Below are 15,298 nucleotides of genomic sequence, written 5' to 3'. Positions count from 1 at the left end.
GGGTGGCAGTGGCTCTCTCCGGCCTTCCTCGGAGGGGCCGTTGCTCCGGGGACAAGGGAAGGTCCCGTGAGCACTTTGCTCGGCCTGAAATGGGGCAAAGCCACCGCCGGTCGTGGGCCGCGTGGGTGGCAGCAGCAAGGTCCCCTATGCCACAGGCGTGGCCCTTCTCACGCCGTGGCCACAGACAGTGGATGCCCTTGCTCCGAATTCATCCTCACCGGACAGCGGAGGTCGTCTTTCTAACGCAGAGCCTTTTGTCTGCTTGTTTCTAGAGCAAATCATGGAGGAAAATAAAAAACATGGTGCACTGGTCTCCCTTTGTCATGTCCTTCAAGAAGAAGTACCCCTGGATCCAGCTGGCGGGACACGCAGGTAGACTCAGCTCCCCCGACCTCCCCAGGGACAAGCCGCCCAGCAGAGGGGGCGGGGCGGGGCCTGGACTCTGCCCTGGGGGTGACAGCGCCCAGCATGGGGTCTCTGGGAGAGGCTGGTCTGAAATGGCAGCCACACTTGCAGGTGTGGCCGTAATGCTGCCTTGTGAATGAGCTCGGACAGCTGCCCTCTCTAGAGCCTGTGCCCTCTCCCCCAAAGCACGCGTGCTCCCCCCAATTCCTGTCTCTTCCGATCTCGTTCTTTCTCCCTCCAATTTTACTCAGTAAGACAGAGGAAGCCATCAGTCTTTACAGCTTGCCCGCCATTTGTCACCCTGGACAAAGAGGCAAGCTAAGTGCTTCACTGAGTGCCTACTGCGTGCCCGCACCGCCACGGCCCTGGGGGCTCCAGCGTTAACAGAGACATCGTCTCTGCCCCGAAGGAGCCTGTGGCTGGTGGGAGATGCAGGCGCGTCACCCACAGCCACAGGACCTCGTGCGGTGCGGGGTGGAAGGTGACTAGGAGCCGGGTCAGGGTGTGGTTGCCAGTTGGCCCAGCAGTGACAGGGGAGGAGGAACGAGGCCTCAGAGTCATCCGGCCCAGTCATCCGGGGCCCTTCAGTGGCAGCCTGTGGGCTTGGCCTTCCTGACCAGCCTGCAGGTCCTGTCCAGGCTGGTGCAGGCTCCCACGTTTCCCTCTTACCCCTGACCACGTCAGGAAGGGGACACCTCTGTAAATACCTGAGGGTCTGGCTCAGAAGCAGCGCCGCCCACCTGGGCTGGGCCTTGGACCCCCACCTCTGAGCCCCCTCATCTCCCCTGTCCTGGCTCTGGGTCCCGTCCCACTGGGGCTTCTCCACTGAGGCCGGGGACAGCCCCGTTGCTGAGAAGCAGGTGATGATGGAGGTGGGGTTGCCATAGGAACACCAAGGCGCGAGCAGGTTTGGTGCTCAGGTCTCTCCGGTGGCCCCGGGACCCTCGCAGTGAGCACTGGTGTTCCTCCACCTCGAGATGAGGGGTCGGGGGTCAGGGAAGTTGGGGGAGCAGGCTGGGGTTGCAGTCAGTGAGTGGGGGGACGGGGACTTGAATCCGGTCCCCTTAAAGTGCCTGGTCCTCAGCGGAAACGTGGACACTCCTCCAGCCCCGGGCGCAGCCTCCCCGAGGGCCCAGGCACCGCGCAGGGGAGGGCACCTTCGCCCCCTGGTCGCAGCTGGGGACACAGGCCTCCTCCGCTTGCTCCGCAGGGAGCTTCAAGGCGGCAGCCAACGGCCGGATCCTGAAGAAGCACTGCGAGTCGGAGCAGCGCTGCCTGGACCGGCTGATGGTGGACGTGCTGCGGCCCTTCGTGCCCGCCTACCACGGTGACGTGGTGAAGGACGGGGAGCGCTACAACCAGATGGACGACCTGCTGGCCGACTTCGACTCGCCCTGTGTGATGGACTGCAAGATGGGTGTCAGGTGAGCCGGCGCCCGCGCCCCCCCCCCCCCCCCGTGCCCCCCGCACCCCCCGCACCCCCCGCGCGCCTGCCCCGGCCGGGCCTGGCCACGCAGCGACAGCAGAGAGCGCACGGGGCTTCCCGGAGGCTCCTGGGCGCCAGGGCGAGCCGCACGGGCTGTTTGACCAACGAGAGCCCACCCGGTCCCCCGGGCACCTCCCCTTACGTGCAGAGGGTGCAGGGACCCTGGCTTTGCCCGTGACAGCCCCTGCCCTTCCCTGGCGACCTGGGGTGAGGCAGGAGCCGCGGGCTGGCGGGGCCAGGAAGGGGGTCCTGGCTGGGTCCTGAGCCTCCCCAGAAAGGGAGGAGAGAACTGCCCCCGCCCCCCGGGTCAGGTGGGATTGCCAGGGAGTGGGGACACCAGGTAGGGGGTGGCAGGAAGGTGACTTCCTGCCAGAGTGAGGCTTCTCTTTACCCCAGGGCTGGGAGGGGCTGAGAGCAAGTAGAACATGTTGATTTGCCAGACACACCTGCACCTGCCCAAGGGCACAGCTGAGGGGGAAGCCCAGGTGCTCGAGGACAGAGATCACAGACTGGGCCTCGGGTGGCGCCACGGGGCCTGGCGGGGGCCTGTGTGCTGGGCTGGCCGCCAGCCCAGGGTCCTGCCTGCGGGGGACTCAGGCTCACCCCGACTCTGCCCAGAGAGCCAAAGCTGGAGAGGACCCCGGAGGGAAGGGGAGACGCAGGAGGGGGCCGGGCGGCCACCGGGAGCTCTGGGTCCCTGTTTTGGCTGCAGGGTTTTCTCATCCCCTGGTAAGCAGCGGCCCTTCACCCCCGGGCCACCCACACGGCGCCTTCTCCCTCCCCTGTGGGGAAAGGCTGATGAGTCTGTCTGAGGCCGTCAGCCATGTCAGACCCCGCATGCTGGGCCCATGTGGGGAGCCTGGCCCCGGCCGGACGGGGGTCCCCCAGGGCACCCCACGTGGGTCGCCTGGGACGAGGCCAGGCCCGGAAGCAGCGCTCAGAGCTGGAGCCTGTGTCTGCTTTGAGAAAGAGGGTTGTATGTGCGCGCGCGTGTGTGTGTGTGTGTGTGTGTGTGTGTGTGTATGCATGTGTGTGTTGGGGGGTGGGGGGGGCGGGGGCCAGGGGAGGAGTGGGCCAAGCTGACCAGTGTTTCTTTCCTCCCGCCCCTCCTGGGAGCCCTGCAGGCTGACTCCGAGTTCCCTGCAGTTGCCCCCAGGGCCGGGGTGCGGAGGGAGGGTGGGGGGGAGGTTGAGGCCCCACTGTTTGCTCCTGCACATCCAAGACCCTCACTGTCTTTAGCCCAGAGGGGCTGGGGTGGGGCAGGGGCGAGACAGACCATCCATTCAGCCCCCATTGCTTTTCCCCAGAGTCTGATCTCTGACCCTGGAAGACCCTCCCCGGCGTGTGCCCTCTCTAGGGGGGGGGGGCATGGCCCGTCCTTCCAAGCCAGACAGCGGGATACTCGGCTCGCCTGCAGGGGAGGGGTGCAGGTCACAGCATGAACACCGGAAAATGCTCCAATTGGTATTCACTAGACTGTGGCCAACAGACTTAACACCCTGTGTGAGGAATGCGTGGCCAGTCGTTTTTGGAAGTCAGCGGCCCCAAGGGCACCTGCCCAGGAGCCTGCCCGCTCCCCAGGCTGCTGGGGCCCCCCCTCCCCAGCCCTGGGGCTGCCCTCCACCCCCTAGACTCCAGCAGCTCCTCTCACGGTGCCCTAGGGCTCTCCGGAAAGACCGAGAGTGACTGGGGAGGCTGGGACGCGTTTTGCCCGGTCCTGGCAGGGGCCCGGAGTGGGTGGGATGAGAGAGGAGTAGGTGGAGGAGGAGAAGGGGGTCTCCCCAGAACCGGGGCCCACCCAGCCGCACCTTCCCTGCGCGTGAGTCTTGGACCGTCCTTGCTGCCAGCGCTGCGGGAGACGCTTGTGTCATGTGCCCCGTGCGTTCTCACGCCACCCTGGGAGTTGGATCACGGTCCGGTCTGAGCAGGGGGGTTCTGACACCCAGAGGTTCCGTGACTCGCAGGGCCCCCCAGCCAGGCGGCGGCACGGTGTGGATCTCCACCAGGCCCCCGGCCACGGCCTGGCGCTGCCCAGGAAGGCGGTGTGGGACCCAACTCCCACGGGTCTCTCTAGTGTGCCGGCCAGTTCCGTCTGGGCCGTGGACTCTGGGTTTCTCCCAAACACGTTAATCCAGAGCCCTCGGCCTCAGAGCCTCTCTTGAGACCAGCCGTCCTAGGCCACCCCCAGAGTGTGGCCTGTGTGTGCCAGAGGGTGGAGGCCGGAGCCCAGAGCCACCCCCAGCACTGAGCCCCAAGGCACGAGGGGCTGAGACGTGGCCCAGAGAAGTGGAGGGGCCGATCGGCTAACACAGCATCGGGTATGGTGGGGATGTGGGTGGCGTCTCCAACTAGGGGCTTCGTGGGACCCTGGTTCCGCAGGGACATGCACTCACAGGGCTCTGTTCTTAGATGTGTGACTCGCCACGGAGAGCCAGAGTGTCCTGCTGACAGCGGGACCAGGGGCCTGGGGAGGGGAGGCTCGTCCGTCCCTGGCACCTCTGCCCTGTACAAGGTGTTGGTGGCCTTGCTCTGCCACCAGCTGACTTCCCAGAGGCTTGCTGCCTTCCTGAGAGGGGCACTCTCGTCACCTAGTCGTGAGTCACCGTGCCTCCCAGCGCCCCTGCATGGGATGGAGCTTTGACCATCCCACTGGGCCTAGAGGGGTCCCCTCCCCATGTCCCTCTGGCCCCTCATCCTCCCAGCCGGTGGCCTTGTGGGCACTGCGCCCGGCCCCTCTCCTGTCCTGCGGGGGTGGCTCTGCCCGCGTTGGGCTGCAGGGCCCTGTGCAGAGAAGGGCCGTGAGAACAGGGGTCTGACTGCCGTCTGCTTCCTGTGGAAGGAGCTGCTGGAGCTCGTTGCAGAAGTGCAGCCGCCCACCCTCCCCGGCCGCCCACACAGGTCCCACTGCGGCCCCCACTCCGTCCCTCCCGCCATCACTGACTAGCGCTGCGTGCACCGCGGTGGCGTGTGCATGTGTGTACCCGTGCATTCGTGCACGAGTGCATGTGTGTGTGCGTCCATGCAAGTGCCTGACCGAAAGCTATTGACCTCCCCTCACAGTGCTCATCACCTCCTGGAAGGTCCCGGCCAGGCCTAGCTTCGTACCCAAAGGATTTGGGTTTTTCTTCCTGTTTCTTTCCGTGCAAATATCGGTGGATACGGTGGTTTCTGAAAACCCATCGTTTTTAAGGCGCGCTGAGTTTGTGTTCGGTCTGTTCCGGGTCCCAAGCCAGCAGGTCGGAGGAGGTGCGGTGGGAGGTGCTGGAGCGGGCGTGGGACATGGATGGGCCGGTGGGGGCCGCGTGCGGGGCAGGCGGGGCTCTGTGGGCAGCTCCCGCCCACGCAGGGGCAGAGAGGAGCCAACTTCCCCATCCTGCAAGTGACACTGCTGGTTTCTGTCTCCGAAGGGCCGTGGGCAGGGTCTGAGCCTGCTGTGGGGGGAAAGGGGGCTTTAAAAGGGGAGCAGGAAAGAGGGGCGGGGTGACTCAATTCCTCCAGGGTGGAGATGACGCTAGGGGCAGCCCCGTGCAGGCTGGGGGGAGGGTGTGTCCCTGCAGCCCAGGGCCAGTGATTCAGTCTCAGGCTGCTCAAGTCCTGTAGCGTCCCTGCCCCTGTCACCTCCCCGGTGTCTAGGTGGTCCCCGACAGGCTGGCGGGAACTGCCGTGCAGAGGGCAGGGCCGTGGCTGTCGGCTGGAGGCAGTTTCTCGGGCTTCGGGGCTGGCGGCTCAGGCTCGAGGGGGCCTGGCGTCGGTGGGGCAGAGTGAGCCGGGCGCCTGTCAGGGACAGCGGAGGCCAAGGAGCCCTGGTCTTTCCCGCCCCGTCACGGGCTTCTCTGTCCCCACTGTGCCCCTCCAAGGCCACCTTCTGGCCTGACCTTTGTGCTCAAGGTTTCCCCTCTTCAGAAAGAGCTGGAGACGTGGACGGGCAGGCGCAGCCTTGGGCTGCCTGGGAGGGTTGGGGCCGGGGGGGGGGGGGGGGGGGGGGATAGACCGAGTTCTCCAGGCACGACCAGCGCTGGCTTTGGAAACCCGAGCTGGATGGATGGGGCCCAGGCAGCCAAGGGGGCGGTGGGGCCCGAGCAGGACCAGCAACCAAGGTGGCCTGCGTCCTCCTTCCTCTGCTGGCCCGTGTGGGGCTGTCCTAGGAGGAGCTCCCTGGGCTTTGCAGGCCCCCCAAGTGGCCCTGGAATACGGGTGCTCCAACGCACTGAGGCTGGATCCAAGAGCCTGCCCCAGGCGGGGCAGAGTGTGCCGCCCATCCGGGTAAACGTGCCTCGACTTGGGGGCCGAGGGGCTGACTGTTGCCCTCGGGCAAGGCTCAGCCCTGAAGTCACCTCCCCCCCGCCCCATAGGACCTACCTGGAGGAGGAGCTCACCAAGGCCCGGAAGAAGCCGAGTTTGCGCAAGGACATGTACCAGAAGATGATCGAGGTGGACCCCGAGGCCCCGACGGAAGAGGAGAAGGCCCAGCGGGCGGTGACCAAGCCGCGGTACATGCAGTGGCGTGAGACCATCAGCTCCACGGCCACCCTGGGGTTCAGGATCGAGGGCATCAAGGTGAGCCCTGCGAGGTGCCACCCAAGGGTGCCCGGCTTCCTGATGGTGGAGTGATGGGGGCCTTGGGCCCCACCGGCCTTCACCCCCCAGGTCCTGGCTGCTCTTAGGGCCCTTCAGAAGCTGATGGCTTCTCCTGCACAGGCCCAAGGTGGGGCAGGCAGCCCCAGGGAGACACTTGGAGATGGCAGTCCGGGGGACTGGCGGGATGGCTGCGTGGGGGGGCTCAGACCTCAGAGCAGGGGGGCTTCTAGCCCTGCCCAGCTGCCAGCCCTCTGCTGAGGTCTCTGCGCTCAGCCCAGACCGAGCCCCACGCCGAGGATGCCAGGCGGGAGCCAGCATGGGGGACGCCCGTCGGGAAGCCGCTCTATGCCCGTGGCCTGCACGCGGGGGCAGGTGGCACACGCAGGCCAGGGAGGAGCGGCCCGCAGGGTCTCAGGCAGCCACCTCCAGAGCAGGTGGCCGTCCCTGCAGGGTCTTGGGTCTCCCATGCTCTGTCCATTCTTGGCCCGAGTTGTCTGTCTCCGGAGTCCAACCCCGGAGACAGGGTTGGGTGGCCTAGAGTCCGGATGGGAGGGTCCCCTTTGGCCTCTTTTCAGATGGCATTTAGGTTTCTGCAGTGGCCAGTGTCTGGCTGCCACAGTGGCATCAGGGGGGAAAGATCTCGCCTTCCCCCACCCAGGACAGCTGCTTTGCAAGGTCCAGGCTGAGAAGGCCGTTTGCCCGTCCTTGCCTTCGAAACCAGCCTTCCCTCAGCTTTGCGTCCTGCACCAGTGGGTACAGATTATGTCCCCCTCCTCCTCCTCCTAACGCTCCTTCCCTTCTGCGTCTGCTCAAACCACCCGCCCACCCTCCGCTGGCCCTCGAGCAGGATGTGCTCCTGGTCTCTGTCACCCAGCTGTAGGGACGGCAGGGATTGGAGGGCGGGGAGGGGCGGTAGGAGAGCTCTGTTTCCGGGGCTTGTGCAATGAGAGATCTTAGGTGACGAAGGCAGCTGAGCTTGGGTTGGGGCACTTCTCTCCTGTCCCTGCCGAGGGAACCCGAGGGAGGGAGCCCTGGACACAGGGACTTTCAGGCACTGGTTCCAGGGCCCAGGTCCCCCTGGTGGGCAGCCGTGGCCTCTGGGGCAGGGCCGGCTCTCCACCGCCTCCGGCCTTCCCTAGCATCGTCACTCTGCCTCGGTGGCCGTCCCCTCCCTGCGTTCTCCCGAGTCAGGGCACGAGTCTGGCGTCCCCCTGCTGTGCCCACCTGTCTCCTCACACCGTAGGTGGGCACGGGGCCCACCTGCTGTGTGGCCGTTAGGTGACGGGCACAGTCCCTGCCCGCAGGGCCTCCGCTGACTCTGTCCCCGGCGACTGTCACTCTCCTTCTCAGAAAGAAGACGGCTCCGTGAACCGGGACTTCAAGAAGACCAAAACGAGGGAGCAGGTCACCGAGGCCTTCCGAGAGTTCACGAAAGGAAACCATAACATCCTGGTGAGTCGGGCGCCTCCGGGAAAGGTCTCCGGGCCGGCCGGCGAGGGTCACCGTGCCCGCTCCGGGGGCCCCGGCCCGGCCCTCGCCTGAGCCACGGTGCCCGCACAGCAGGCCCTGGCCAGACTTCCGCTTGGAAGAGGAGGGTGACGTGGTTGTCCACAGCGTGCAGTGGGGACACCGGGAAGCTGAGGGGACACTCACTGCTCTCCCTTAGCCGCCCACCTCACAGCTTCAGAAAACGTTTCCCCTCCACTCGAGAGTGACAGCGTTTCTGCCCACCTGCTCCTGGCCGGCCACGTGCCCCCAAATCCTTCCCGGTGCAGAACGGAGGGACCTGGAGCCAGGCGGCTCCGCCTCCTCTGGGCCGCGGAGTCTCCGCTTGTAGATAAGGACGTTGGAGAAAGTGAGTTTTTAAGCAGTGTTTAATATTCCGTCACCTTTCTGTTCCCAGGTCGCCTACCGGGACCGGCTGAAGGCCATCCGGACCACCCTGGAAGTCTCTCCCTTCTTCAAGTGCCACGAGGTAGATACTGGGCTTCGGTGCTCCGGGCAGGGAGCTGTGCGTGTCCCCGGGGAGTGGGCGTTCTCAGGGTGGCGCAGCCAGAGGCAGGCCACCCCGGTCAGCCCCCTCGCTGTGTGGGGGACCCCGTCTTAATGCGGCTGTGTCAGGGTCCCTGGGCTGGCCCCACGGGCTGTCCTGCTCAGGGGGCCGTTGCCCCCTTTTTTCTCCCTCTCCCCCCAGCTCCTGAGCCTGTCGTCCCGGGCGGCAGTGGCAGGACGTGTATCCCACCCACCCCAGGACTTTAGGGCAGGGACTCTCGGAGCTGCTAGGGGAGCCGGGTGACCCCCGCCACCTTTCCTAGGTCTTCAGAGGAGACCGGGAGGGGGGCAGGCAGGCCTGCAGGTTCCACTCTCAAGCGGGGCCGGAACCTTCCGCCTGCTCCCGCCTTTGCAGACGTCAGTCTATGGGGCCAGTAGGCGGCAGAAGAGAAGTTGAGGCACCGGAGAGAGGCTCTGGGAACTGTCGACAGCGTCCCTAGGGGGTTTGTGAGATCCTGCCGTGGGGCGTGTAGGGCCCCTAGCCCTGCACACAAGCACACACATGTACATTCACACGTGCACTCATGAATCACACATGCATGCACAACTATACACACATTCTCACACATGTACTCATGAATCACACATGCACACATGCAAATATGCACACATTCTCACACATGTACTCACAAACCACACACATACACACCCATCACATGCATGCACACAAACACATATATACACACACTCACAAATCATACATGTGCTCACACACACATATATCCATGCACAAACGTATACGCCCTTGCATGTGCACACCCAGTTACACACTCACCCATTTCACACACACACACACACACACACAGAGCAGCCCTCTCGGCCCCAGCACCCCCAGGAGCGGCTGACACCGTGGGTGGGGGGTGTGAGGCAGCGTCTTGTCCCCAGACTCTGCTGCTCTTTCCGGACAGCGGCCTCTCAAGGGCTCTTGTGGGAGGGAGCTGCGGCCGGAGCCCACAGAGGAGAGGCAGGCGCGGCGGGAGGAACCCAGCGGCCGTCCCTGGCGGGTGGAGCACCTTCGTGCCACCTGCGCCGGCCCCTCCCCAGGCGGACAGCGGACCGTGCCCTTGGTTCGCATCCTCACCTGCCCCTCGGCCAGGCACACGCGTCCCACCCTCTGGACACGATGGCTGTGAGGAGGGAAGGGGACACCCAGAGGGCAGACTAGGGTGAACTCTGCCCCCAGCAGGGTTTGGTCCAGCCCTGTGGCCCCCAGCCCCTTGGCGCCTCCTGGGGCCTGTGCGGTTTCCAGCCTGACAAAGGTCTTAGCGCAGCCAGCAGAGCCTGCCCCCGCGGCAGCCCTCCTCTTCCTCTCTTGGGGACAGAGCGCCAGCCAGCTGCGGAGGGGAAGGCACAGGTTCGGCTGCGGTCTAGGATAGCGGAGTGTTCAGGCCAGAGTTGGGGGCTGAAGGCGTGTCTGCCACCCGGCCTTGCTCCCTGCCGCTGCACACACGGAGGGGTGGTCACCGTTCCCAGAGTCCGATGTCCTCTGCCCCAGCGTGGCCATGCACGGGCTGGCCCAGCTGAGAACGGGGAACAGAACTGCTGGCTCCGGTGGGGCGACGTGGGCCCGGCCCAGTCTCCTTGGGGGCCGGGTTGCAGGGGGGTGCAGGGCCGGGGTCTCCCGCCCGCCTGTCCTCATCGCCCTGCCCCCTGCAGGTCATCGGCAGCTCCCTCCTCTTCATCCACGACAAGAAGGAGCAGGCCAAGGTGTGGATGATCGACTTCGGGAAGACCACGCCCCTGCCCGAGGGCCAGACGCTGCGGCACGACGTCCCCTGGCAGGAGGGGAACCGGGAGGACGGCTACCTCTCGGGGCTGAACAACCTCATCGACATCCTGACGGAGATGTCCCAGGGCGCCCCGCCCACCTGAGGCCGCCCGCGCCCCCCCGGCCCCCCGGGGCCTCTTGTCCCCCCCTGCTTCCCTTCTCCTTCTGAACTTTCCCCCCACTCCTGCCTGGGCCCGAACCCCAGAACTGACCCTCCGGAACGGCACTACAGGACGCTTTGTAGACGAGGACATGAGGCTTTCCAGTCATTTCCCTAACTTAGGTCAGGGCTTGGAGGTGGCCTTTCCACTGCTCTTTGTAAATAGAATCGCCTGCTGGGACAGAAACACCCGACCGAGCTCGGCTGTCGGTGAGGTTGGTTGGGGTTGGAGCCAGGGGACCCCGCCAGCTCTGGGAGCCCCGCCACCCGCAGTGCCGCCCGGTGGGCTCCCTGTGGGGGCCTGCTGCCCCCTGGTGGCTGGCGCCCTTAGCGCTGCTGCCAAGGGCGGCCCAGGTTGTGCCGGGGCCTGCGGAGCCCGTTCCCGGTGCCTGGCGCAGACGCCCGGCTCTCCGGCGGTTGGGGCACAAACCACTGGGGACCCACATGCTGTGCCTGAGCGAAGTACCTTCTAATGAGCAGCTCCAGGGGCTTCCAGAGCTGCCGAGGTGGCCTCTCTAGGGCTGCTAGAGCAAGGACCCCCACCACCCTGCGTGGAAACCACCCCCCACCCCCCAGGGCGTTGGGCCGGATGGAGGAGCCAGGAGCAGGCTGACGCCAACCTGGCCGAGTTCTCTAATCGATGCTTTCCCGGAAGGGGACAGGCAGGAGCCGACTGAATCCGTCCATCGAGGCTTGCTGCCCGCGGATTCAGAGGGCACCTCTGCCCAGCTGAGCTCCAGGGATGCCGCCCAGGGGAGGATGGAACCCGCAGCATCTCTGGGACTCTGGCCCCAGGGGACGATGCTCTCCTCTTGCCCTCACCTCCCTGGTGCTGGGGGGTCCCCTGCCTGCATGCATGGGGTGCTCTCATGGGGCCCAGAGTCCGTGTCCAGGAAGGAGGGAGGGGCTCGCGCCTGCGCCAGGCAGAGAGAAGGCAGAATTTTGGCATCCTGGGCATCACTGTTTAAAATTTTCCCGTGAAATACGTCTTACGACCTGAGGGGCTCAGACCCCTGTTCCTCTAGGGCAGTGTGGGAAGCTTCCGGGGCAGGCGATGGGACCCCAGGGGCGGTGCCAGGCAGCTCTCCCTGGAGTCTTCCGTGCTGCTTGGAGACTCGTGGGGAACCGTTTTTGAGCCTTGTTTTAAGTGCAAGCCAGTAAGTCTGTATCACAGAGAGGAATGTAAAATTTGCGTGACTTTTTAAGAACAAAACTCCCAGATCCACGGCCGCTGGAGCTGTGTCCCCCAGGCCCCTCGGGGCTCACCACGCCCTTCCGTGCTGCGGGTTCAGGAGCACAGAGAGCCGAGGGGCCCTGCCGGGCACCAGGCCACGGGGGTTGCTGCAGGGTGACAGAGGGAGATGACGTGGACCAAAGTGTGCGCCTCGAGGGACCGCCACTGTGGCCAGCGCTGCCGGGGCCGCCCACCCGGCACCCCCAGGGTCTCTGGGGGAAACTGTCACTTGCCCACGGACACCGATGTTTCCCTCCTGTGCTGGGAGCCTGAGTGACAGTTGCTGGGGGTGGAGGCGGAGACACACGAGGATGTATAAGTACAGATTTTAAAAAAGGAAATCACTTAAACTTCCTGGCTCTTGTTCAAAACAGTGGTGCGCTCCTGTGTGGGCTGATTTGCTAAAGGTCACGCCCCCGCCCAAGCTGAGCACGAGAGACCGCGTGACGGCACGTGATCTGGAAGGCAGACAGGACGGGGGCGTCAGGGAGCCAGAGCCCGCTCTGGGTCCCCAGAGCTGCCGTCCCTTTGGGGTCTGAAAGGACCCTGGTGGGCTGCGCTTCAGCCATTTGCAGGGAAGGGACATCATTCATTCAGCTGTGGAAGTTCTACCGCTGTGCACTGGCCAACAGCGACCCTCATTTCATCCGTGAAAAACATTTGCTAAAGCAAATTAATGACGTGAACAAAAAAATTACAGGGGACCAGCTTAACCTGTTGAAGAGAACAAAACTTGCCCAGCACTTTAAGCAGGCACCTGTTGTTTGCAAACAATGTGCTAATATGCAAATGATTCATTGATTAGAGGAGGCCCCAGTGCTTTGCTTTGGGTTATATATGTGAAGTGGTCAAAAAGAAATTTTAGGGTTTTCTATTAGGGTTTTTTTTTTTTGTATTTATCATGCTAGTTGTCTTCTTCCACGCCTACTCTGTCACCCAGAGTACCCACCCCCTTGTCCTGCCCTCTGGCCCTCCCCGCTAGTCCGAGTGAGATAGAGGGATTCCGGAATGGAATCTTCCAGAACCCCTGCCCTGGCTGTCTAAAAGACCATGCCTGTCCGGCCCGGGTCCTGGCAGGGACTCCTTGGGTCCTGGCTCTGCAGGTGCCGGGAGGTGGGACGAGCTTTGTGCACCTGTGCACAGGTGAGTGGGTGCTGGGCCCCCCGGGACTCTTGGCGTTCGGCACTGCTTAGCATTCTTGGAAGGTTTCCTCAACTGCTTTGCCCAGACTTGCCTTTAGTGTCATGTAAGAAGTTTTTAAGTTATATTTATTTTGTCGGATTTTAAAATTGCACAGAACACTAAGACGGAAAGGCCGGACTCTGTTTCTCCTTTAAAGCTTTGACTTCGTTTTGAGCTTCCTGTCCCACCTGGTAGAAAGAGCCTGGACGCGGCCCGGGCCCCCAAGGGGGGACAGTTTCCTCCTTGAGTTGTATTTAGCTTTGAGTTTCTCTGCACCGTCAGCCCCGTGTGTATATAACCCGGCCCCTTGCTCTAGGGCGTTCACCCCGTCAGTGCCTTTTTTCCGGAGGAGGGGACCCTCCCAGAGAGGCCTTCCTTCTCTTCTGCACCCCCTCCTCACGGGACCTTGGAGAAAACTGAACTGTTACAAACTGTTACAAACGCCCTGCACGTGCCTGTCAGACTGCAGTGTACAAATAAAGCCCTGGAGACCAGCCTGTGTGCCGCGTGCTCCTTCCCGTCCTCAGCCCGGACGCGTGGCTCAGGGGGACGGCTGGGGGGTCTTTGGAAGCTGGAGGCTCCGCACTGGGGTCATCGGGGACGGTCACACTGGGGAACACTGTCATCGGCGAAGAATGTGAAGCACTTTTCAAAACCAGTCATTTCTGCTTTGTCCACGAAACTTTAAGTGGTTCAGGGACACAGAAGCCCGATCAAGAAGCGCTTCTTCCCCCCTCCACCCCCAAAGCTTGGGGGTCCCCGTGTGGCTGCTGCTTCTGGAGACTTAGGCCGTGCTGGGCGCCGGCCCAATGCTCAGTCTGGGTTCCCGTTTTGCCCAGATGGACTCCGTGAACGAGGCTTTGCAGTCTCTGCTTTACAGATGAGGAAACTGAGGCTTAGCTCAAGCAACCTGACCTGGGTCGTATGTGGGGAGCAGGGATTTGAACCCAGAATTTGCCTGGGTTCAAAACTGGTTCCGTTGTCTTCCTAACTGGAGGAGTGTCTAGAAAACAGAGAGCTTCCCTCACCCTCACCCTCACCCTCACCCTCACCCTCACCCTCACCCTACAGCCCCGGCTCCAGGCCGCAGCCCGACTTGGCACGTGGTAGCAGCCCGGGGGGGGGTTGGGGGGGACCCCGGAGAGCAGACGCCCCTGCCACACGCAGCCTTCGCCGTGGTGTACCGTGCGTCTCCCCGAGGCCTCGCCGGCTCTGGAACGCACAACTCAGAATTCTTTATCTGGGGAGGGGGCACGTCATTGCCGCATCCCTTTGAGAAGTTACAGGACAAAAGAACAGACAACAGAAGCCACAGGGCCTTTGCACCTTCTGTCCCTTTGCCTGGGGTGCTGTCCCCGAGGCTGGCACGTGGCAACCGCTCCCCTCAGATGCCTTCACCTGCGTCGTGTTCCTGTCGGTGCCGCAGCCGCCAGCTCGGCGGGGGCCCCGCAGTGTCCACACGGGTCCAGCTTGACAGTGACCTTGACGGTGACCCGAATGGCTCCTGCCCTGCGCCTGAGGTGCTTCCTGCCACGAGGCTTCCCTGTTGCCCAGAGGCGCGGGACACTCCGGCTGTTGCCCCTGTAGCCTGGAGGTCTGGGGGTCTGGTCGCCCGTGGTGCAGACCCTTCACCCGTGGGAGGTGAGGGTGCGGGCTCCCTCACGCCACATTAGGGGCCACGGCTTCAACACACGAGCTGTGGGTGCGACACAGACGTGCAGACCGTAACCGTGCGCCCCTCGCTAACTCACACCCCCCTGACTGCTGCCACCTGCCATGCGGCACCGTCCCAGACTCCTGAATGAATACAGCAGTCGGGGTCGGGGGCTGGGTGCTGGGTGATGCTAATTTCTGTGGTTTTCAACGTGGCAACCCATGTTTGGGTTATTTTAAAAATAGTTTCTGCAAATTATGGACAAACGGTGTCTTACTGAGACAATTTGCTGTCGCCAGCAACCCTGTTTTAATTCAATGGGGGGAAAAATGCCCAATTTTAGCCATGCTTCCTGCGAACACGTGCTGGAGGGAGCTGTAGACAGGCGCCTGCGGAGGCTGCCCCCTCCTGGACGGTCATGGGCATTACAAGGCACCCCAAGAAAAGGAAGGTGGTTCCGGCAGCTGCAGAACTCACTCAATGGAGAAGGGACAGTCTTTTTAACATATAGCGTGGGAACAGTGGATATGCATGTACAAAATAAAATAAACCTTGACTCAAACGCTGCATCATAGATAAAAATTAACTCACGTAAACCCGTGCAAAACCTATGGCCCCATCGAACAATGCCTCTGGGTTCTCCCAGCAAAGACAGAGCAAAGCCTGTTAAGTCAGAGGCTTTCACTGAAATTACAAGACACTTTGGAAATCCTTGTCAAGCCATCAAAGTGTCCCCACCCTTTCCTAAAGCTTGGCTTGTCACGATGCTCAAATGTTTG

At 63.3% G+C, this 15,298-nt stretch overlaps 1 protein-coding gene across 1 annotated transcript in view; it reads left to right on the top strand.

The window, feature by feature from the left end:
- ITPKB (inositol-trisphosphate 3-kinase B) overlaps positions 1–10,393 on the top strand; it is an 87,939-nt gene extending 77,546 nt beyond the window's left edge. Inside the window, exons 2-7 of the mRNA XM_069484478.1 lie at positions 273–372; positions 1,616–1,829; positions 6,244–6,448; positions 7,820–7,921; positions 8,373–8,444; positions 10,178–10,393. Coding sequence (XP_069340579.1) covers positions 273–372; positions 1,616–1,829; positions 6,244–6,448; positions 7,820–7,921; positions 8,373–8,444; positions 10,178–10,393 — 909 coding nt within the window. The remainder of the gene's footprint in view (positions 1–272; positions 373–1,615; positions 1,830–6,243; positions 6,449–7,819; positions 7,922–8,372; positions 8,445–10,177) is intronic.
- Positions 10,394–15,298: the final 4,905 nt, after the last annotated feature.

The sequence above is a fragment of the Eulemur rufifrons genome, chromosome 11 (assembly GCF_041146395.1).
Source record: "Eulemur rufifrons isolate Redbay chromosome 11, OSU_ERuf_1, whole genome shotgun sequence".
Classification (NCBI taxonomy): domain Eukaryota; kingdom Metazoa; phylum Chordata; class Mammalia; order Primates; family Lemuridae; genus Eulemur; species Eulemur rufifrons.
The sequence above is the reverse complement of the archived record's forward strand: the minus strand, read 5'-3'. Positions and strand labels throughout refer to the sequence as shown.